The 14626-nt window shown below is 47.5% G+C and overlaps 1 protein-coding gene across 1 annotated transcript in view; it reads left to right on the top strand.

Moving 5' to 3' along the window:
* Positions 1-1795: 1795 nt before the first annotated feature.
* LOC138267043 (uncharacterized) overlaps positions 1796-14626 on the top strand; it is a 131837-nt gene continuing 119006 nt past the window's right edge. The window contains exons 1-2 of the mRNA XM_069215890.1: positions 1796-2083; positions 2208-2708. Of these exons, the coding sequence (XP_069071991.1) occupies positions 1796-2083; positions 2208-2708 (789 nt within the window). The remainder of the gene's footprint in view (positions 2084-2207; positions 2709-14626) is intronic.

Raw genomic sequence — 14626 nt, 5'->3', positions numbered from 1 at the left:
AAGAACAGGTGAGAGAGGGAGAGTGTCTGATGAGCCACCAAGGAAGATGGCCAAAAAGATAAAACAAGTCTCTACTGAGACAAAAAAGGATGTTTCCCATTCAGCGACACACAAAAATTTGCCACAAAACGTTCATCAGAGCCTACTACGCCTTTACATAGAAAAACTACCTCAAAAAAGGAATCCCTGTCTCTGTCACCCCAGAAAGAGCCGGAAAAAGTCTCTTCAGGGAAAAAGCACACGTCGACGACCACCCCGTCGACGACGGTGTCGACGGTGACATCTACGACAGTGTCGTCGACGTTCACAACCGCGGTCTCACTGATGATCATGACGTTGTCGCCGTTATCGTCGACGACGATAATTACGGCAAAAATATTTAAAAAGGCTTCATCTGCAAACACATTGTCGACGGCGGAGGCTTCCTGGGTCCACCAATCGACCAGGGCACTCCTGTCTATGAAGCACCTCTCAATGAGGTTTAAGAAGACACCGCCGATGACGGCACCGTCGGCGACTAAGATGCCGACAGAGGATACGTCGACGAAAGAACGGTCGACGAAGGACCCGTCGACAAAGACACCGTCGACGACGGAACTGTCGACGAGAGAACCGTCGACAAGGGAATCGTCGCCGAGCATATCGTCCACAGCACTGGCAATGTGTAGACCATCGACCCTCCTGGGTACTCCACCGCACCAATTGTCAACTATTCTGCCTTATCCTCAGGACGACTCAATCAGATTCTTACCTCTTTCACTTATCACCATGGGGGACAAAGCTTCCGATATTCTGCCAATGCATACCTCCCCAAGCAAGGTATTGCCATACCCCCCACAACATCTCTTAGATGATGATGATGATGACGCATACTCCCAAAACGAGGGAATGTTTGGGGCAGCGAGTAGCCCGTCTCAACTCCATGTCAAGTGCCAGGATTTTGATGACGAAGATGAACAGCATTACCAGCCCAGTTATGCTTCAACATCCTACCCACAGGCAGAGCAACAATCGCCCCTCTCCATGCCTAGCACACTAGTGGCGGACCTACAATATATGCTCAATGACTACTATAGAAGGTTTCCACAATCCACACAGACCACGCCACCTAGACCTGAAAGCTACCAGACACCTTGTCAAACCCAGACTACCAGTCTTCCGGAAACACCACAGGCTAGCATACCATTAAGTAGCCAAGAGCAAGAAGCTCATCCCTCGTCAGACGACGAAAGAGAAGAGGGTGAGCTAAGAGATTCTGTGACTAGTGAATGGGATGATTATCTCGTCCCCACACCATCTCCACCTCCAGCAGGTCCAGTGGATTCGCCTCCAGAAGACATAGGCGGTTTTCATAATCTGATAGAGAGAGCGGCAAAGCGTTTTGGCCATTCAATTGTCTCTCATGAAACAGAGTGCTTCCTTTACGACTTCAAAGAACCATCAAAGAGATTGGTAAGGGCGATACCGATAGTAGATTTCTTATGGCAGGAAGGCTTGAAGGCAATGAAGAATCCTGCCACAGTGCCTTCACAAATGCCAAGGTTAGAGAAGAAGTACAAGGCCCCGGATGATTCTCTGGCCTGTTTAGTGTCACAGCCAAAACCTGATTCAGTAATATCAGAGGCAGCGCAGCGACGTTCCAGAAACCCCTCCACGCCTATAGCATCTCCCCCGACAAGGAGGGGAGGAGATTAGACAACATTGGTAAAAAATTATCCTCTGTAGCAGCGGTCACAGTTAAGGCAGCTAACTCCTCGCCATCTTGGGAAGATATGATGGCCAAATGTGGGCAGACATGTCTGCTTTCTTGGATCTCTTGCCAGAGGATGTCAAGGTGGAAGCAAAAAAGGTGTTGCAGGAGGGAGAATGGGTTGCTGCAGAGATTATAGACAGTGCAATAGACATTTCTTTAACTGGGTTCAGGCAATTGGCTGGCGCAGCAGTCTTGCGCAGGCAAGGATGGCTAAAGGCTACATCATTTCGACAGGAGGTCCAGAGTCGCGTTCTCGACATGCCTTTTGATGGTGAGAGTTTGTTTGGGAAGCATGTCGACGACATGTTACAAACCATCAAAATGGATACGGCAAAATCTCTAGGTACCCTTCAATATAAAAAGCAGCCTTTTCGTGGAGCAAGGGGAAGAGGAGGTTACTCCTTTCGAGGGGTATACCAACAGTACAGATCCCAGTATCAGTCTTCCTCCACAGGATCACGACACCAGTACCACCAGCAACAGCAGCATTACAGGTTACCACCGGCCGCAGCTTATAAACATCCAACTAGAGGAAGAGGAGCTGCCCGAGGAAGAGATACGGGCAGAAAACAATGACCCGCTAGTCATTCCAGCAGTCTCCCCCCCACCAATATCGAGGGTTGGAGGTCGCATCACTTCCTATTTCCTTCAATGGGCGGCTATAACATCAGACAGATGGGTGCTCGATATAGTGGCCAGAGGTCATACTCTGGAATTCACGCAAACACCACCAACTGTTCCTCCATCGGGCCCACCGCCCCAGAGGATGAACCAACTCCTCAAGGAAGTAAAAGTGATGCTGGGCAAAGGAGCGATAGAGCCAGTGCCTTTTTCTCAGAAGAACAGAGGATTCTATTCCTGCTTCTTTCTCATAAAGAAACCCTCCGGGGACTGGCGCCCCATCCTGGACTTAAGAGCGCTAAACAAGTTTCTAAAGAAACAGTCGTTCAGGATGGTAACACTTCAAGATGTCCTGCTTTTTTTAAATGCTGGAGATCTGGTGGCATCCCTAGACCTCCAGCATGCTTACTTTCATATTCCCATACACCGCAACCACCGCAAATTCCTCAGGTTCAGAGTGGGTGGTATGCACCTCCAATTTCGAGTTCTCCCATTCGGTCTCAAATCGGCCCCTAGAATCTTCACAAAAATTTTGGCTCCAGTAGCAGCGCATCTCTGCCAGTCGGGTATCCAGGTTTTTCCTTACTTGGACAACTGGCTCATAAAGGCACCCTCAAAGCTGCAAGTGATACGTCATATTTCGCATTGCCTTCAATTGTTAAACAGCCTGGGGTTTGTCGTCAACTACCAAAAGTCTCAGCTTCACCCCAGACAAGTATTAAACTTCTTAGGAGCAATACTAGACACGGTCCACAGCAAGGCGTACCCGTCTCACGAGAGGAAACAAAAACTAACCTCCTTGGCACGCAGACTCAACAAAAAAGTTTGTTTCAGTCCGCATCTACAAATCATTGCTAGGGATGATCTCATCATGCATTCCGCTAGTCCCAGACTGCAGGCTCCATATGCGACCCCTGCAAGAGCAATTGGACATACAGTGGACCCAGGTGAACGGTTCGTTCGAAGACAGAATTCGCATAACACCTCTAATGCAGAACACCATGAGGTGGTGGGCGACACTAACCAATTTGTCAAACTGACTTACATTCCTTCATCAAACACCCAGTTACATAGTAACAACGGATGCCTCTCTCAAAGGATGGGGTGCACACTGCCAGGACCTGCAAATCAGCAGATCCTGGAATGCAAAAGAGGTTCAACCCCACATCAATTACCTAGAACTCAAAGCGATACACTTAGCTCTAAAAGCTTTCTTGCCAAAACGACAAAGTTCAAGCGTCTTAATCAGGACGGACAACACAACCAGCATATTTTATCTAAACACGCAAGGAGGCACGAGATCCCTACAACTCTCGCAGCTAGCTCAAGAAATCTGGACATGGGCCATCAAGCACAATATTTCACTCAAAGCAGAGCATGTGCCAGGACAAACCAACGTTCTGGCAGACACCCTGAGCAGGACAATGATACCTTATCACGAGTGGGAGCTAGACCAGAAACTTCTCAATCGACTTTTTCTCTTATGGGGCAAACCAAACCTCGACCTATTTGCCACACTCGAGAACAAGAAATGCCAGTATTACGCAAGTTGGCTTCCCCAGAAAGGTTCGTGGGGGAATGCGTTTTCGACGAGATGGTCCGGGGTCTATGCCTACGCTTTTCCTCCGATCCCGCTCATTCCGAGAGTCATCAACAAAATAAAGACGGAGGGGTGTCGCCTCCTATTCATAGATCCCAGGTGGCCCAGACAGGTCTGGTACATGGAGCTCCTAATGCTCTCCGAACAGCCACATGTGCAACTCAGACAGAGTCCGACTCTTTTGACGATGCACCAGGGACAAGTCAGGCATCCAGATCCGTCATCTCTTCACTTGTCGGCTTGGCTCCTGAATACAATGAGTATCTAAATCTGAACATTTCCTCGGAGTGTAGAGACATCTTAGCAAACGCTAGAGCTGACACTACCAACAAAACCTACAGACTTAAATGGAAACGTTTTTGTATATGGTGTGCAGCAGAAAGTATACATCCCTTTTCCGCTCCTCCAGAGCAGATACTTCCATATCTCTTGCTCTTGGCTTTCATATTCCTCCATTCGAGTACATCTGGCAGCAATCTCGAGGTACCGTAGATCACCACACATGGTCTCATTATGCTCCACAAGAATTGTCAAACAATTCATGAAGGGCCTTTTTCGTGTTTTCCCACCAGTCCGAAAACCTCTGCCGTTATGGTCCCTGAATGTTGTATTAATGCAGCTCATCAAAGCTCCCTTTGAGCCGATCCACAGAGCCGATCTAAAATTCATCTCATGGAAAACAGCGTTACTACTAGCTCTTACTTCAGCCAAAAGAGTCAGCGACATTCAGGCTTTCACTATCAAAGAGCCTTTCCTCCAATTTACAAATTCCAGTGTGATCCTAAGAACAAATCCTAAGTTCATCCCGAAAGTTCCCTCAACGTTTCACTTGAATGAACCAGTCATCTTGAAAACCTTTTTTCCAAACCCACAAACGGTAGCCAAGAGGACATTACATTCCCTGGATATAAAAAGGTGTCTAAAGTTTTACTTACAGAAAACACCGGGTCATCCGTCAATCTGACCAATTAGTTGTTGCATTTGGCGGAACAAGAAAGGGACATGCGGTGTCCAAACAGACTATAGCCAGATGGATTGGCCTGGCAATTCAATTCTGTCATACTAAAGCTGGTAAACCGCTCCACAGCAAGGTGAGAGCCCATTCTACAAGATCGGTAGCCACTTCAGCTGCACTCTTTGCGGGGGTGCCACTACATAGCATCTGCAGAGCGGCCACATGGTCCAGCCAGCATACGTTTACAAAGCTCTATTGTCTCGAAGAAACGAGTAACGTTGATACAGCAGTGGGACAGGCAGTACTGAGGCATTTATTTAGTTAAGGTGAGCCTCTTCCACATCCCACCACCACACTCAAGGTATGTTTGATATTGTTTCTCAGTCTTGTTAATATCTAATTTTATATCACAGTGTGCTTTACTCTAAGATTTTGCTTCAAATTAGTCGTAAGATCAACGCTTTTTCATATTGTGTTAACATGTTGTAGACCTCAAAACAACAACGACACATATTGTATCATAATTTTCTGCTATACAGGTTTATTCTATTATTGTTTTATATATATATATATATATATATATATATATATATATATATATATATATATATATATATATAAATGTATACTAACGTGATTGAGATCACTTAGAGAATTACGATAAAATGACAGTCAAATTAATTTGCTAATTCTCAAACATTACTGCTCGTTATTCTGATTCAAGCATGTGAATCTATGAAAGATCCAATACTGGAGAAGAAAATTAGTTACTTACCTGTAACTGCAGTTCTCCAGTATTGGTATCTTTCATAGATTCACATGCGACCCACCCTCCTCCCCTCAGAGGCTCCCCTTTTATACAGATATTAAACTTCACACTTCTACTAGAAAATCTGAGGGAATTCAGCCTCTGTTGGGAGTGTTTGGGAGGGGCTGAATCCTGATTGGTTGACACTAAAGTTTGGGTCTTTTCACAAAACAAAGTGGATAGACTGTAAAATAGCCTATAAGGCCTACTGAGGCCTACTGGTTTTAAACTTACTGACTTACTGCTTTATGTATTTAAACTTACCGTGAGGCTCCCACCTCGATGACGGGGATGATTCAAGCATGTGAATCTATGAAAGATACCAATATTGGAGAACTGCAGTTACAGGTAAGTAACTAATTTTCTTGCTGAGCCACAACATGTATGCGCCGTTTTTTTAATGGCTTTTGGGTTAAAGATTTGTCAATCAATTATATGGTTATAAGTGCTGGCAGTTACGTGATTTCTGGGGTGTAGCAAATCAGTGAAATTTTTTGTTTTGCAAGTCACGTTTTCAGCCAGTCACATAAAAATTACGCAAAATAAATCTCTTTATGACCTCAGAGCTCTGATAGTGAAATGTCTTGTTGGGTTTGGGCCTGTATCTCACAAGGTGGTTTAAATTTCAGTACTACTCAAAGAACCACAGTTGAAGAGAGGCAGTGTGATCACCCTCAAGGAAAAAGTCTCATAGGCCCTATTCCTCTGGGATCAGTGTAGTCCCTGGATGTTGGGGGGAAAAGGCCAGTTTGGTGTGTGCAAAACAAAAACAACGGGTTTCATGGAGGTCCAATGGTGCCTCTTATTGACCATCCCCTGAAGTCGGAACAACAAAATACTTCAAGCAGAAGTTACAAAATGTGATTCCAAGTCAAATTGTATGCATTTTACATACTTTTACATGTCACAGATTTGACTTTACATTTTGATAGAAGAAAGATATAAGAAAGTCTAAGTAACGGCTTGTCTGTGGTTTTATATCAAACTCCAGCATTTAGAGTCTATTTTCTTATTGTTATTCTATCAGCCAGTTGGAACCACCTGGTAATCAATTGCAACTTAATATTTAAGGCACACTTTGTTATTACTTTACTTAAAAGTTCTTTAAATCACCATGGGCAAGATGTACAGAATATTTTTGCAGTCGCAAATGATCTGATTCGTAAAATCAAGCCATTTGTGACCGCTAAAAAGCATTTCTGTATGTACAAAGCCCCTATTTGCGATTTGGTAACCTTTTACCAAATCACAAATAGGGTTCCTAATGCGGTCGCAAAACATTTGCATTCAACCACCTACTTCAAGTAGGTGGTAACCCATTCGCAAATGGGAAGGGGTCCCCCAGGAACCTCTTCCCCTTTGAGAATGGATGTAAAAATATTTTTTAATAGCCGGCAGTGGTCTGTGGGACCACTGCCTACTCTTAAAAAATGAAGATAAACTTTTCATTTTACTTTTTGAAACGGATCCTGTTTTCCTTTAACCCCTTCTGTGCCGCGGACGTAGTGGTTACGTCCCGCGGCACAGTGCTGCTGTGCCGAGGACGTAACCACTACGTCCTCGGCACACAGCCCAGACGGAGCGCTCTCGCTCCCTCTGTGTGCTTCCCTCCCACCCCCCAAAGTCGGGGATGGAAGGGGAAGCCCTTCCCCTTCCACCCCCGACCCCCCCACCCCCCCATAATGACGTCAGCGCGCGATCGCGCGCTGACTTCATTATGGGTTCCTCGCCGCACAGGAAGCCATTTGCTTCCTGTGCGGCGACGAGAGAAGAGGTGAGTTCCTCTTCCCGGTGGGTGGGGGGTTGGGGCTAAAGAGGCACCGGGGAAAAGGAAAGGCTTTTCCTTTTCCCCGGTGTCTCTTTGAGCATTCCTGCTGCCCGATCGGGCAGCAGGAATGCCCACTAGACACCAGGGATTTGTTTTTTTTGTTTTACTTCTGTGTTTCTAGCATGCGGGGAGCGGCCCCTTGGGCAAGGGTCGCTCCCCTTTTGGGGGCAATTACTTACGGGCAGATTGGCCTACTTTTTAGGCAGATCTGCCCCCAAGGGGGGCAGAAAACACTAGATCACCAGGGTTTTATATTTTTATGTGCATTTATGTGGAGGGGGGTGCCCCCTTGGGCAAGGGGCGCCCCCCCCAAGGGGGCAGAGAACTGTTGGCCTTTTCTGCCCCCCTTGGGGGCAGATCGGCCTATTTTTTTTAGGTCCATCTGCCCCCAAGGGGGGCAGAAGCCACTAAGGCACCAGGGATTGTGTGTGTAGTGGATGGGGGGGCGCCCCCTTGGGCAAGGGTCGCTCCCCTTTGGGGGGCATGTCTTTTCGGGCCATTTCTGCCCCCCTTGAGGGCAGATTGGCTACTTTTTAGCCAGATCTGCCCCCAAGGGGGGCAGAAAACACTAGATCACCAGGGTTTTTTATTTTTATGTGTATTTATGTGGGGGGGGGTGCCCCCTTGGGCAAGGGGCGCCCCCCCCAAGGGGGCAGAGAACTGTTGGCCTTTCCTGCCCCCCTTGGGGGCAAATCGGCCTATTTTTTTTAGGTCCATCTGCCCCCAAGGGGGGCAGAAGCCACTTAGGCACCAGGGATTGTGTGTGTAGTGGATGGGGGGGCGCCCCCTTGGGCAAGGGTCGCTCCCCTTTGGGGGGCATGTCTTTTAGGGCCATTTCTGCCCCCCTTGAGGGCAGATCAGCCTATTATTTTTAGGCTGATCTGCCCCAAGGGGGGCAGAAACCACTAGAACGCCAGGGATTTTTTTTTATGTGTTTATTTTTGTGGGGGGGCGTCCCCTTGGTCACGGGGCGTCCCCCCAAGGGGGGCATTGACCTGTTGCCCATTTCTACACCCCCTGGGGGCCGATGGGCCTAGTTTCTTAGGCCCACCTGCCCCCAAGGGGGGCAGAAGCCACTTAGACACCAGGGATAGTGTGTTTGTGTGTGGATGGGGGGGCCTTGGGCAAGGGTCGCCCCCCACTTTGGGGGCACATGTACCCAGGCCATTTCTGCACCCCTTGGAGACAGATCAGCCTATTATTTTTAGGCTGGTCTGCCCCCAAGGGGGGCAGAAACCACTAGAACGCCAGGATTTTTTTAAAATTTGTTTATTTTTGTGGGGGGCGTCCCCTTGGTCACGGGGCGCCCCCCCAAGGGGGGCATTGACCTGTTGCCCATTTCTACACCCCCTGGGGGCAGATGGGCCTATTTTCTTAGGCCCACCTGCCCCCAAGGGGGGCAGAAGCCACTTAGACACCAGGGATAGTGTGTGTGTGTGTTAGTGGATGGGGGGGCCTTGGGCAAGGGTCGCCCCCCACTTTGGGGGCACATGTACCCAGGCCATTTCTGCACCCCTTGGAGACAGATCAGCCTATTATTTTTAGGCTGGTCTGCCCCCAAGGGGGGCAGAAACTACTCGAACGCCAGGGATTTTTTTGTATTTGTTTATTTTTGTGGGGGGGCGTCCCCTTGGTCACGGGGCGCCCCCCCAAGGGGGGCATTGACCTGTTGCCCATTTCTACACCCCCTGGGGGCAGATGGGCCTATTTTCTTAGGCCCACCTGTCCCCAAGGGGGGCAGAAGCCACTTAGACACCAGGGATAGTGTGTGTGTGTGTTAGTGGATGGGTGGGGCCTTGGGCAAGGGTTGCCCCCCACTTTGGGGGCACATGTACCCAGGCCATTTCTGCACCCCTTGGAGACAGATCAGCCTATTATTTTTAGGCTGGTCTGCCCCCAATGGGGGCAGAAACTACTAGAACGCCAGGGATTTTTTTTTATTTGTTTATTTTTGTGGGGGGGCGTCCCCTTGGTCACGGGGCACCCCCCCAAGGGGGGCATTGACCTGTTGCCCATTTCTACACCCCCTGGGGGCAGATGGGCCTATTTTCTTAGGCCCACCTGCCCCCAAGGGGGGCAGAAGCTACTTAGACACCAGGGATAGTGTGTGTGTGTGTGTGTTAGTGGATGGGTGGGGCCTTGGGCAAGGGTCGCCCCCCACTTTGGGGGCACATGTACCCAGGCCATTTCTGCACCCCTTGGAGACAGATCAGCCTATTATTTTTAGGCTGGTCTGCCCCCAAGGGGGGCAGAAACTACTAGAACGCCAGGGATTTTTTTTTATTTGTTTATTTTTGTGGGGGTGCGTCCCCTTGGTCACGGGGCGCCCCCCCAAGGGGGGCATTGACCTGTTGCCCATTTCTACACCCGCTGGGGGCAGATGGGCCTATTTTCTTAGGCCCACCTGCCCCCAAGGGGGGCAGAAGCCACTTAGGCACCAGGGATAGTGTTGTGTGTGTTTTTCTTTTTTTTTTCTTTTTTCTTTTTGAGGGCTGTCCCCTTTGGCAAGGGTTGCTTTCCATGGGGACACACTACTAAAGGTATTTTCTGGCTTCCTTGGGATAGACAGGTCTATTTTATTAGTAGGCCCATCTGCCCCTATGGCAGAATCCACTTAGGCACCAATTTCTAAATGTTTGATGGTGGGGTGTTTGTCAACTGAAGAAGTCTTTGCATTTGTGATGAAAAATGTTTTCCTCCTTTTTGTTCTAGTTCAAAGCTTTTGCTTTATTTGCTGTGGCTCCTTGCGGTTTTGGCGGTGGTTTACCTGCAGTTTGCACAGTTGCATGTTTTAGGTAAGTAAAAACAATTTACTCCAAAGGAGTACTGTTGCCATGCATGAATGACATGTTTGTAGGGGGTGTACTAAATGCAGGATTGTGTGTGAAATTGTCCTTAGGTTTGTGCACAATGATATTTGTTTTGTCTTATTTCTAATTTGCCTTTCTTTCTTTATTTTTAGTGGGATATCATTGGTGATTGCTGTGTAGTTGCTGGTGAATCAAGCTTTTTCAGGCAAGTGAGCGGTATAGTTTTTGAGTTTATAACTCTTACTAACAAAGCTACACTTTGTCACTTGTCTTACACAGTGCTGGTTGTTGGTGGTGAATTTGTCCAGTTAATTTTAGCAGGAGAGATCATGGCTAGCCGCAGGATGACCGCTCAGCAGGTGGTTGGTATGCTTTTTGAGTCACAGTCTGATCATGACTATGAGACAGACTCTGCATCTGAGGCAGAGGAGGAAGTCAGAGATTCTGGCAGTGATGTTTCTCTTGGAGGGGAATCTTCTGATGATGAAGCCACACTCAGTGCAGATGAAGGGCCTGTTTTAGAGGAGGACATTGATGTGCCAATAGTGCAGCAACCTGGGGCTGAAAGGTTTCCCGTTATAAGACCTGATGTCTGGGTTGCCCCAAACATGGAGCAGCCAGAGTTGCCTGCCTTTACTGGTCTCCCGGGGTGTAACGCCAATACAGAGAACTTTATGCCTATCAATTTCTTTGAGTTATTCATGGATGATGTGTTTTTGGAAGAGATTGTTGAGCAGACTAATTTGTATGCGGAGCAGCATTTGAGGGACAACGCTGCTAGACTTAGGCCACACTCTAGAGCTGCCCAGTGGATTCCCACAAATTTGGAGGAGTTAAAAAAGTTTTTGGGTTTGACTTTTTTGATGGGGTTGATAAGGAAGCCGTCACTGGCTTCTTATTGGTCTACTAGTCCCTTGATGGCAACAGCTATATTTCCAGCGACCATGAGTCGTAATCGGTATTTGCTTCTTCTTAGGATGCTGCATTTTGTTGACAATGCATTAGCCTTGCCACGAGATCACCCAGATTCTGACCGTCTTTTTAAGATTAGGCCTGTCCTTGATCATTTTGTAGATCGGTTTTCGGAGGTCTATGTTCCAGGCAAAGAGTTAAGTGTGGACGAGTCTTTGGTCCTCTTCAAGGGTCGTTTGGTTTTTAGGCAGTACATTCCTAGCAAAAGGGCACGATATGGAATTAAATTGTATATGCTGTCTGAAAGTAGGACAGGATATGTGTATAGTTTCCGTGTGTACACTGGTAGGGATTCCAATATTGACCCCCCTGGTTGTCCTCCCACTTTTGGAGTTACTGAGAAAATTGTGTGGGATCTTGGTAGACGACTGTTCAACAAAGGTCACCATTTGTATGTAGATAACTTCTACACTGGTGTGCAATTGTTCAAGGAATTGTTTAGAGTGGACACAGTTGCTTGTGGCACAATCCGTTCTAACCGGAAAGGCTATCCAAGGGAGCTTGTCTGTAAAAAACTTGAGAGAGGACAGTGCTGTGCCTTGCGGAACGAGGAGCTGCTAGCTTTGAAATTTTCAGATAAGAGGGATGTCTACATGCTAAGTACCATCCATGATGAGAGTACTTCCCCTGTGACTGTTTGGGGCCAGGTTGCTGAAGTGCGCAAACCTGTGTGCATTTTAGATTATAATAAGCACATGGGAGGTGTAGATAGAGTTAACCAGAGGTTGGAACCTTATACTGCTATTCGTAAGTCTTACGTTTGGTATAAGAAGTTAGCACTTCACCTCTTCCACTTAGCAACCTTCAATGCTTTTATTGTGTTTAGGGATAGGTCTCCAGAGTCAAAGATGACATTTGTGAAATTTCAGGAGTCAGTGATAGAGAGCCTTATTGTGGTGGAACAGGCCAGAGTTCCTAGAGAAGCAGTGGTGGAGGATGTGGCAAGATTGAAAGATCGCCACTTTGCTGAGCACATTCCTCCCACACCCAAAAAAGACTTTCCAGCTAAGAAATGTAGAGTGTGTTTTCGAAGAGGTATCCGGAGGGAGTCTCGAATGTACTGCCCAGATTGTCCTTCAAAGCCTGGGCTGTGTGTCGGTGCTTGTTTTAAGAATTACCACACCCAGAAGAATTTCTGGGAACAACCATGAGTGTAAACTCATGTCTGTTTTGTATTTTCATCTGTTTAGTTTCATGGTTAGCATTTCTGTCATGTTCTTAGTTAGAGCTTTTGTGTTTGTAGTTTTGTAATTCTTTCTACTTAGTTAGGGGTTCCTCTGTTAAAAAAAAAAAAAATGATGCAATTGTGGGTGGAGTGGGGCTTGGCAGAGAGTGTACATATTGACTTGCTGTTGGCTACTGCAACACACTGCCAGCCAAACACCAGTCCACACACTCCCATCAGCTGGTGTGATTGTTGTATCAGGCATGTGGGCGTATGTAAGTGATGGGCCCTTGAGTGGCGCTGTCTGTCGATGTGAGTGTTGTAATGTGCTGGGCCCGTGGCTGGCGGTGTGAATGGCCTTGTGTGTGTCATGTATGAAAGTTGTGTGAATGGACTGTAAAGCGGTTGGTGCCTTGTCGCGGCTTTACAGCTCACGAGCTGTGAGTCATTGGTTCAGTTTTTTGCCTTTCAGTTACTAACAGTGCATTTCATTTTTGTGAAAGCTCTTGTTAGTAAAATTTGATCCACTGAACCATCACTCACCCTCGTGCCAAATCCAACCAGTATGTGTGGTAAAAATGACAAAACCTGCTCCACTGTAATCAGGCGTCGCAGCACACCTGTGACACGCTAGGTGCCTCAGGTGGGACCCCGATGATGAAGCATGCCACCAACTTGGTTGGTGGGTGAGGGGTCTTTTTCACATAACCTAACTGTTTCTTTTCAAAATTTTAGTGTTTGGCACATCACGGACGTATGTGGGCACATCAAAACGATATATTACAAAACTACCTGTGTTTGGGGGGGAGAGGGCACCTATGTTTTTGGTCCTGTGTGCGGCCTTCATCTAGGGAAACCTACCAAACCCAGGCATTTTATAAAACTAGACACCCCAAGGAGTCCAGGGAGGTGTGGCTTGCGTGGATCCCCCAACATTTTCTTACCCAGACTCCTCTGTAAACCTCAATGTGCTTAAAAAAAGCATATTTTCCTGACTTTTCTTCGTAGGATCACCACTTCAGCACAAAATTCCTACTCCCCAGTGTTCCCCTCAGCCTCCCAAGTGTGTTTTTTTTTAGACAGAATTTGAGGTTTGCAAAGGATTCTGGGTAACAGAACCTGGTCCGAGCCACACAAGTCACCCCATCTTGGATTCCCCTAGGTCTCTAGATTTCAGAAATGCACAGGTTTGGAAGGTTTCCCTAGGTGCCGGCTGAGCTAGAGGCCAAAATCTACAGGTAGGCACTTTGTAAAAAACACCTCCGTTTTCCTTCACCAATTTGGCTGTGTCCACGTTGCGCTTTGGGGCATTTCCTGTCGCGGGCGCTAGGCCTACCCACACAAGTGAGGTATCATTTTTATCGGGAGACGTGGGGGAACGCTGGGTGGAAGGAAATTCGTGGCTCCTCTCAGATTCCAGAACTTTCTGCCACAGAAATGTGAGGAACATGTGTATTTTTAGCCAAATTTTGAGGTTTGCAAAGGATTCTGGGTAACAGAACCTGGTCCAAGCCACACAAGTCACCCCATTTTGGATTCCCCTAGGTCTCTAGTTTTCAGAAATGCACAGGTTTGGTAGGTTTCCCTAGGTGGCGGCTGAGCTACAGGCCAAAATCTACAGGTAGGCACTTTGCAAAAAACACCTCTGTTTTCCTTCACCAATTTGGCTGTGTCCACGTTGCGCTTTGGGGCATTTCCTGTCGCGGGCGCTAGGCCTACCCACACAAGTGAGGTATCATTTTTATCGGGAGACGTGGGGGAACGCTGGGTGGAAGGAAATTCTTGGCTCCTCTCAGATTCCAGAACTTTCTGCCACAGAAATGTGAGGAACATGTGTTTTTTTAGCCAAATTTTGAGGTTTGCAAAGGATTCTGGGTAACAGAACCTGGTCCGGGCCACACAAGTCACCCCATCTTGGATTCCCCTAGGTCTCTAGTTTTCAGAAATGCACAGGTTTGGTAGGTTTCCATAGGTGGCAGCTGAGCTACAGGCCAAAATCTACAGGTAGGCACTTTGCAAAAAACACCTCTGTTTTCCTTCACCAATTTGGCTGTGTCCACGTTGCGCTTTGGGGCGTTTCCTGTCGCGGGCGCTAGGCCTACCCACACAAGTGA

The sequence above is a fragment of the Pleurodeles waltl genome, chromosome 12 (genome assembly GCF_031143425.1).
Source record: "Pleurodeles waltl isolate 20211129_DDA chromosome 12, aPleWal1.hap1.20221129, whole genome shotgun sequence".
NCBI lineage: Eukaryota > Metazoa > Chordata > Amphibia > Caudata > Salamandridae > Pleurodeles > Pleurodeles waltl.
Note: the sequence above shows the minus strand (reverse complement) of the source record. Positions and strands in the feature narration are given on the sequence as shown.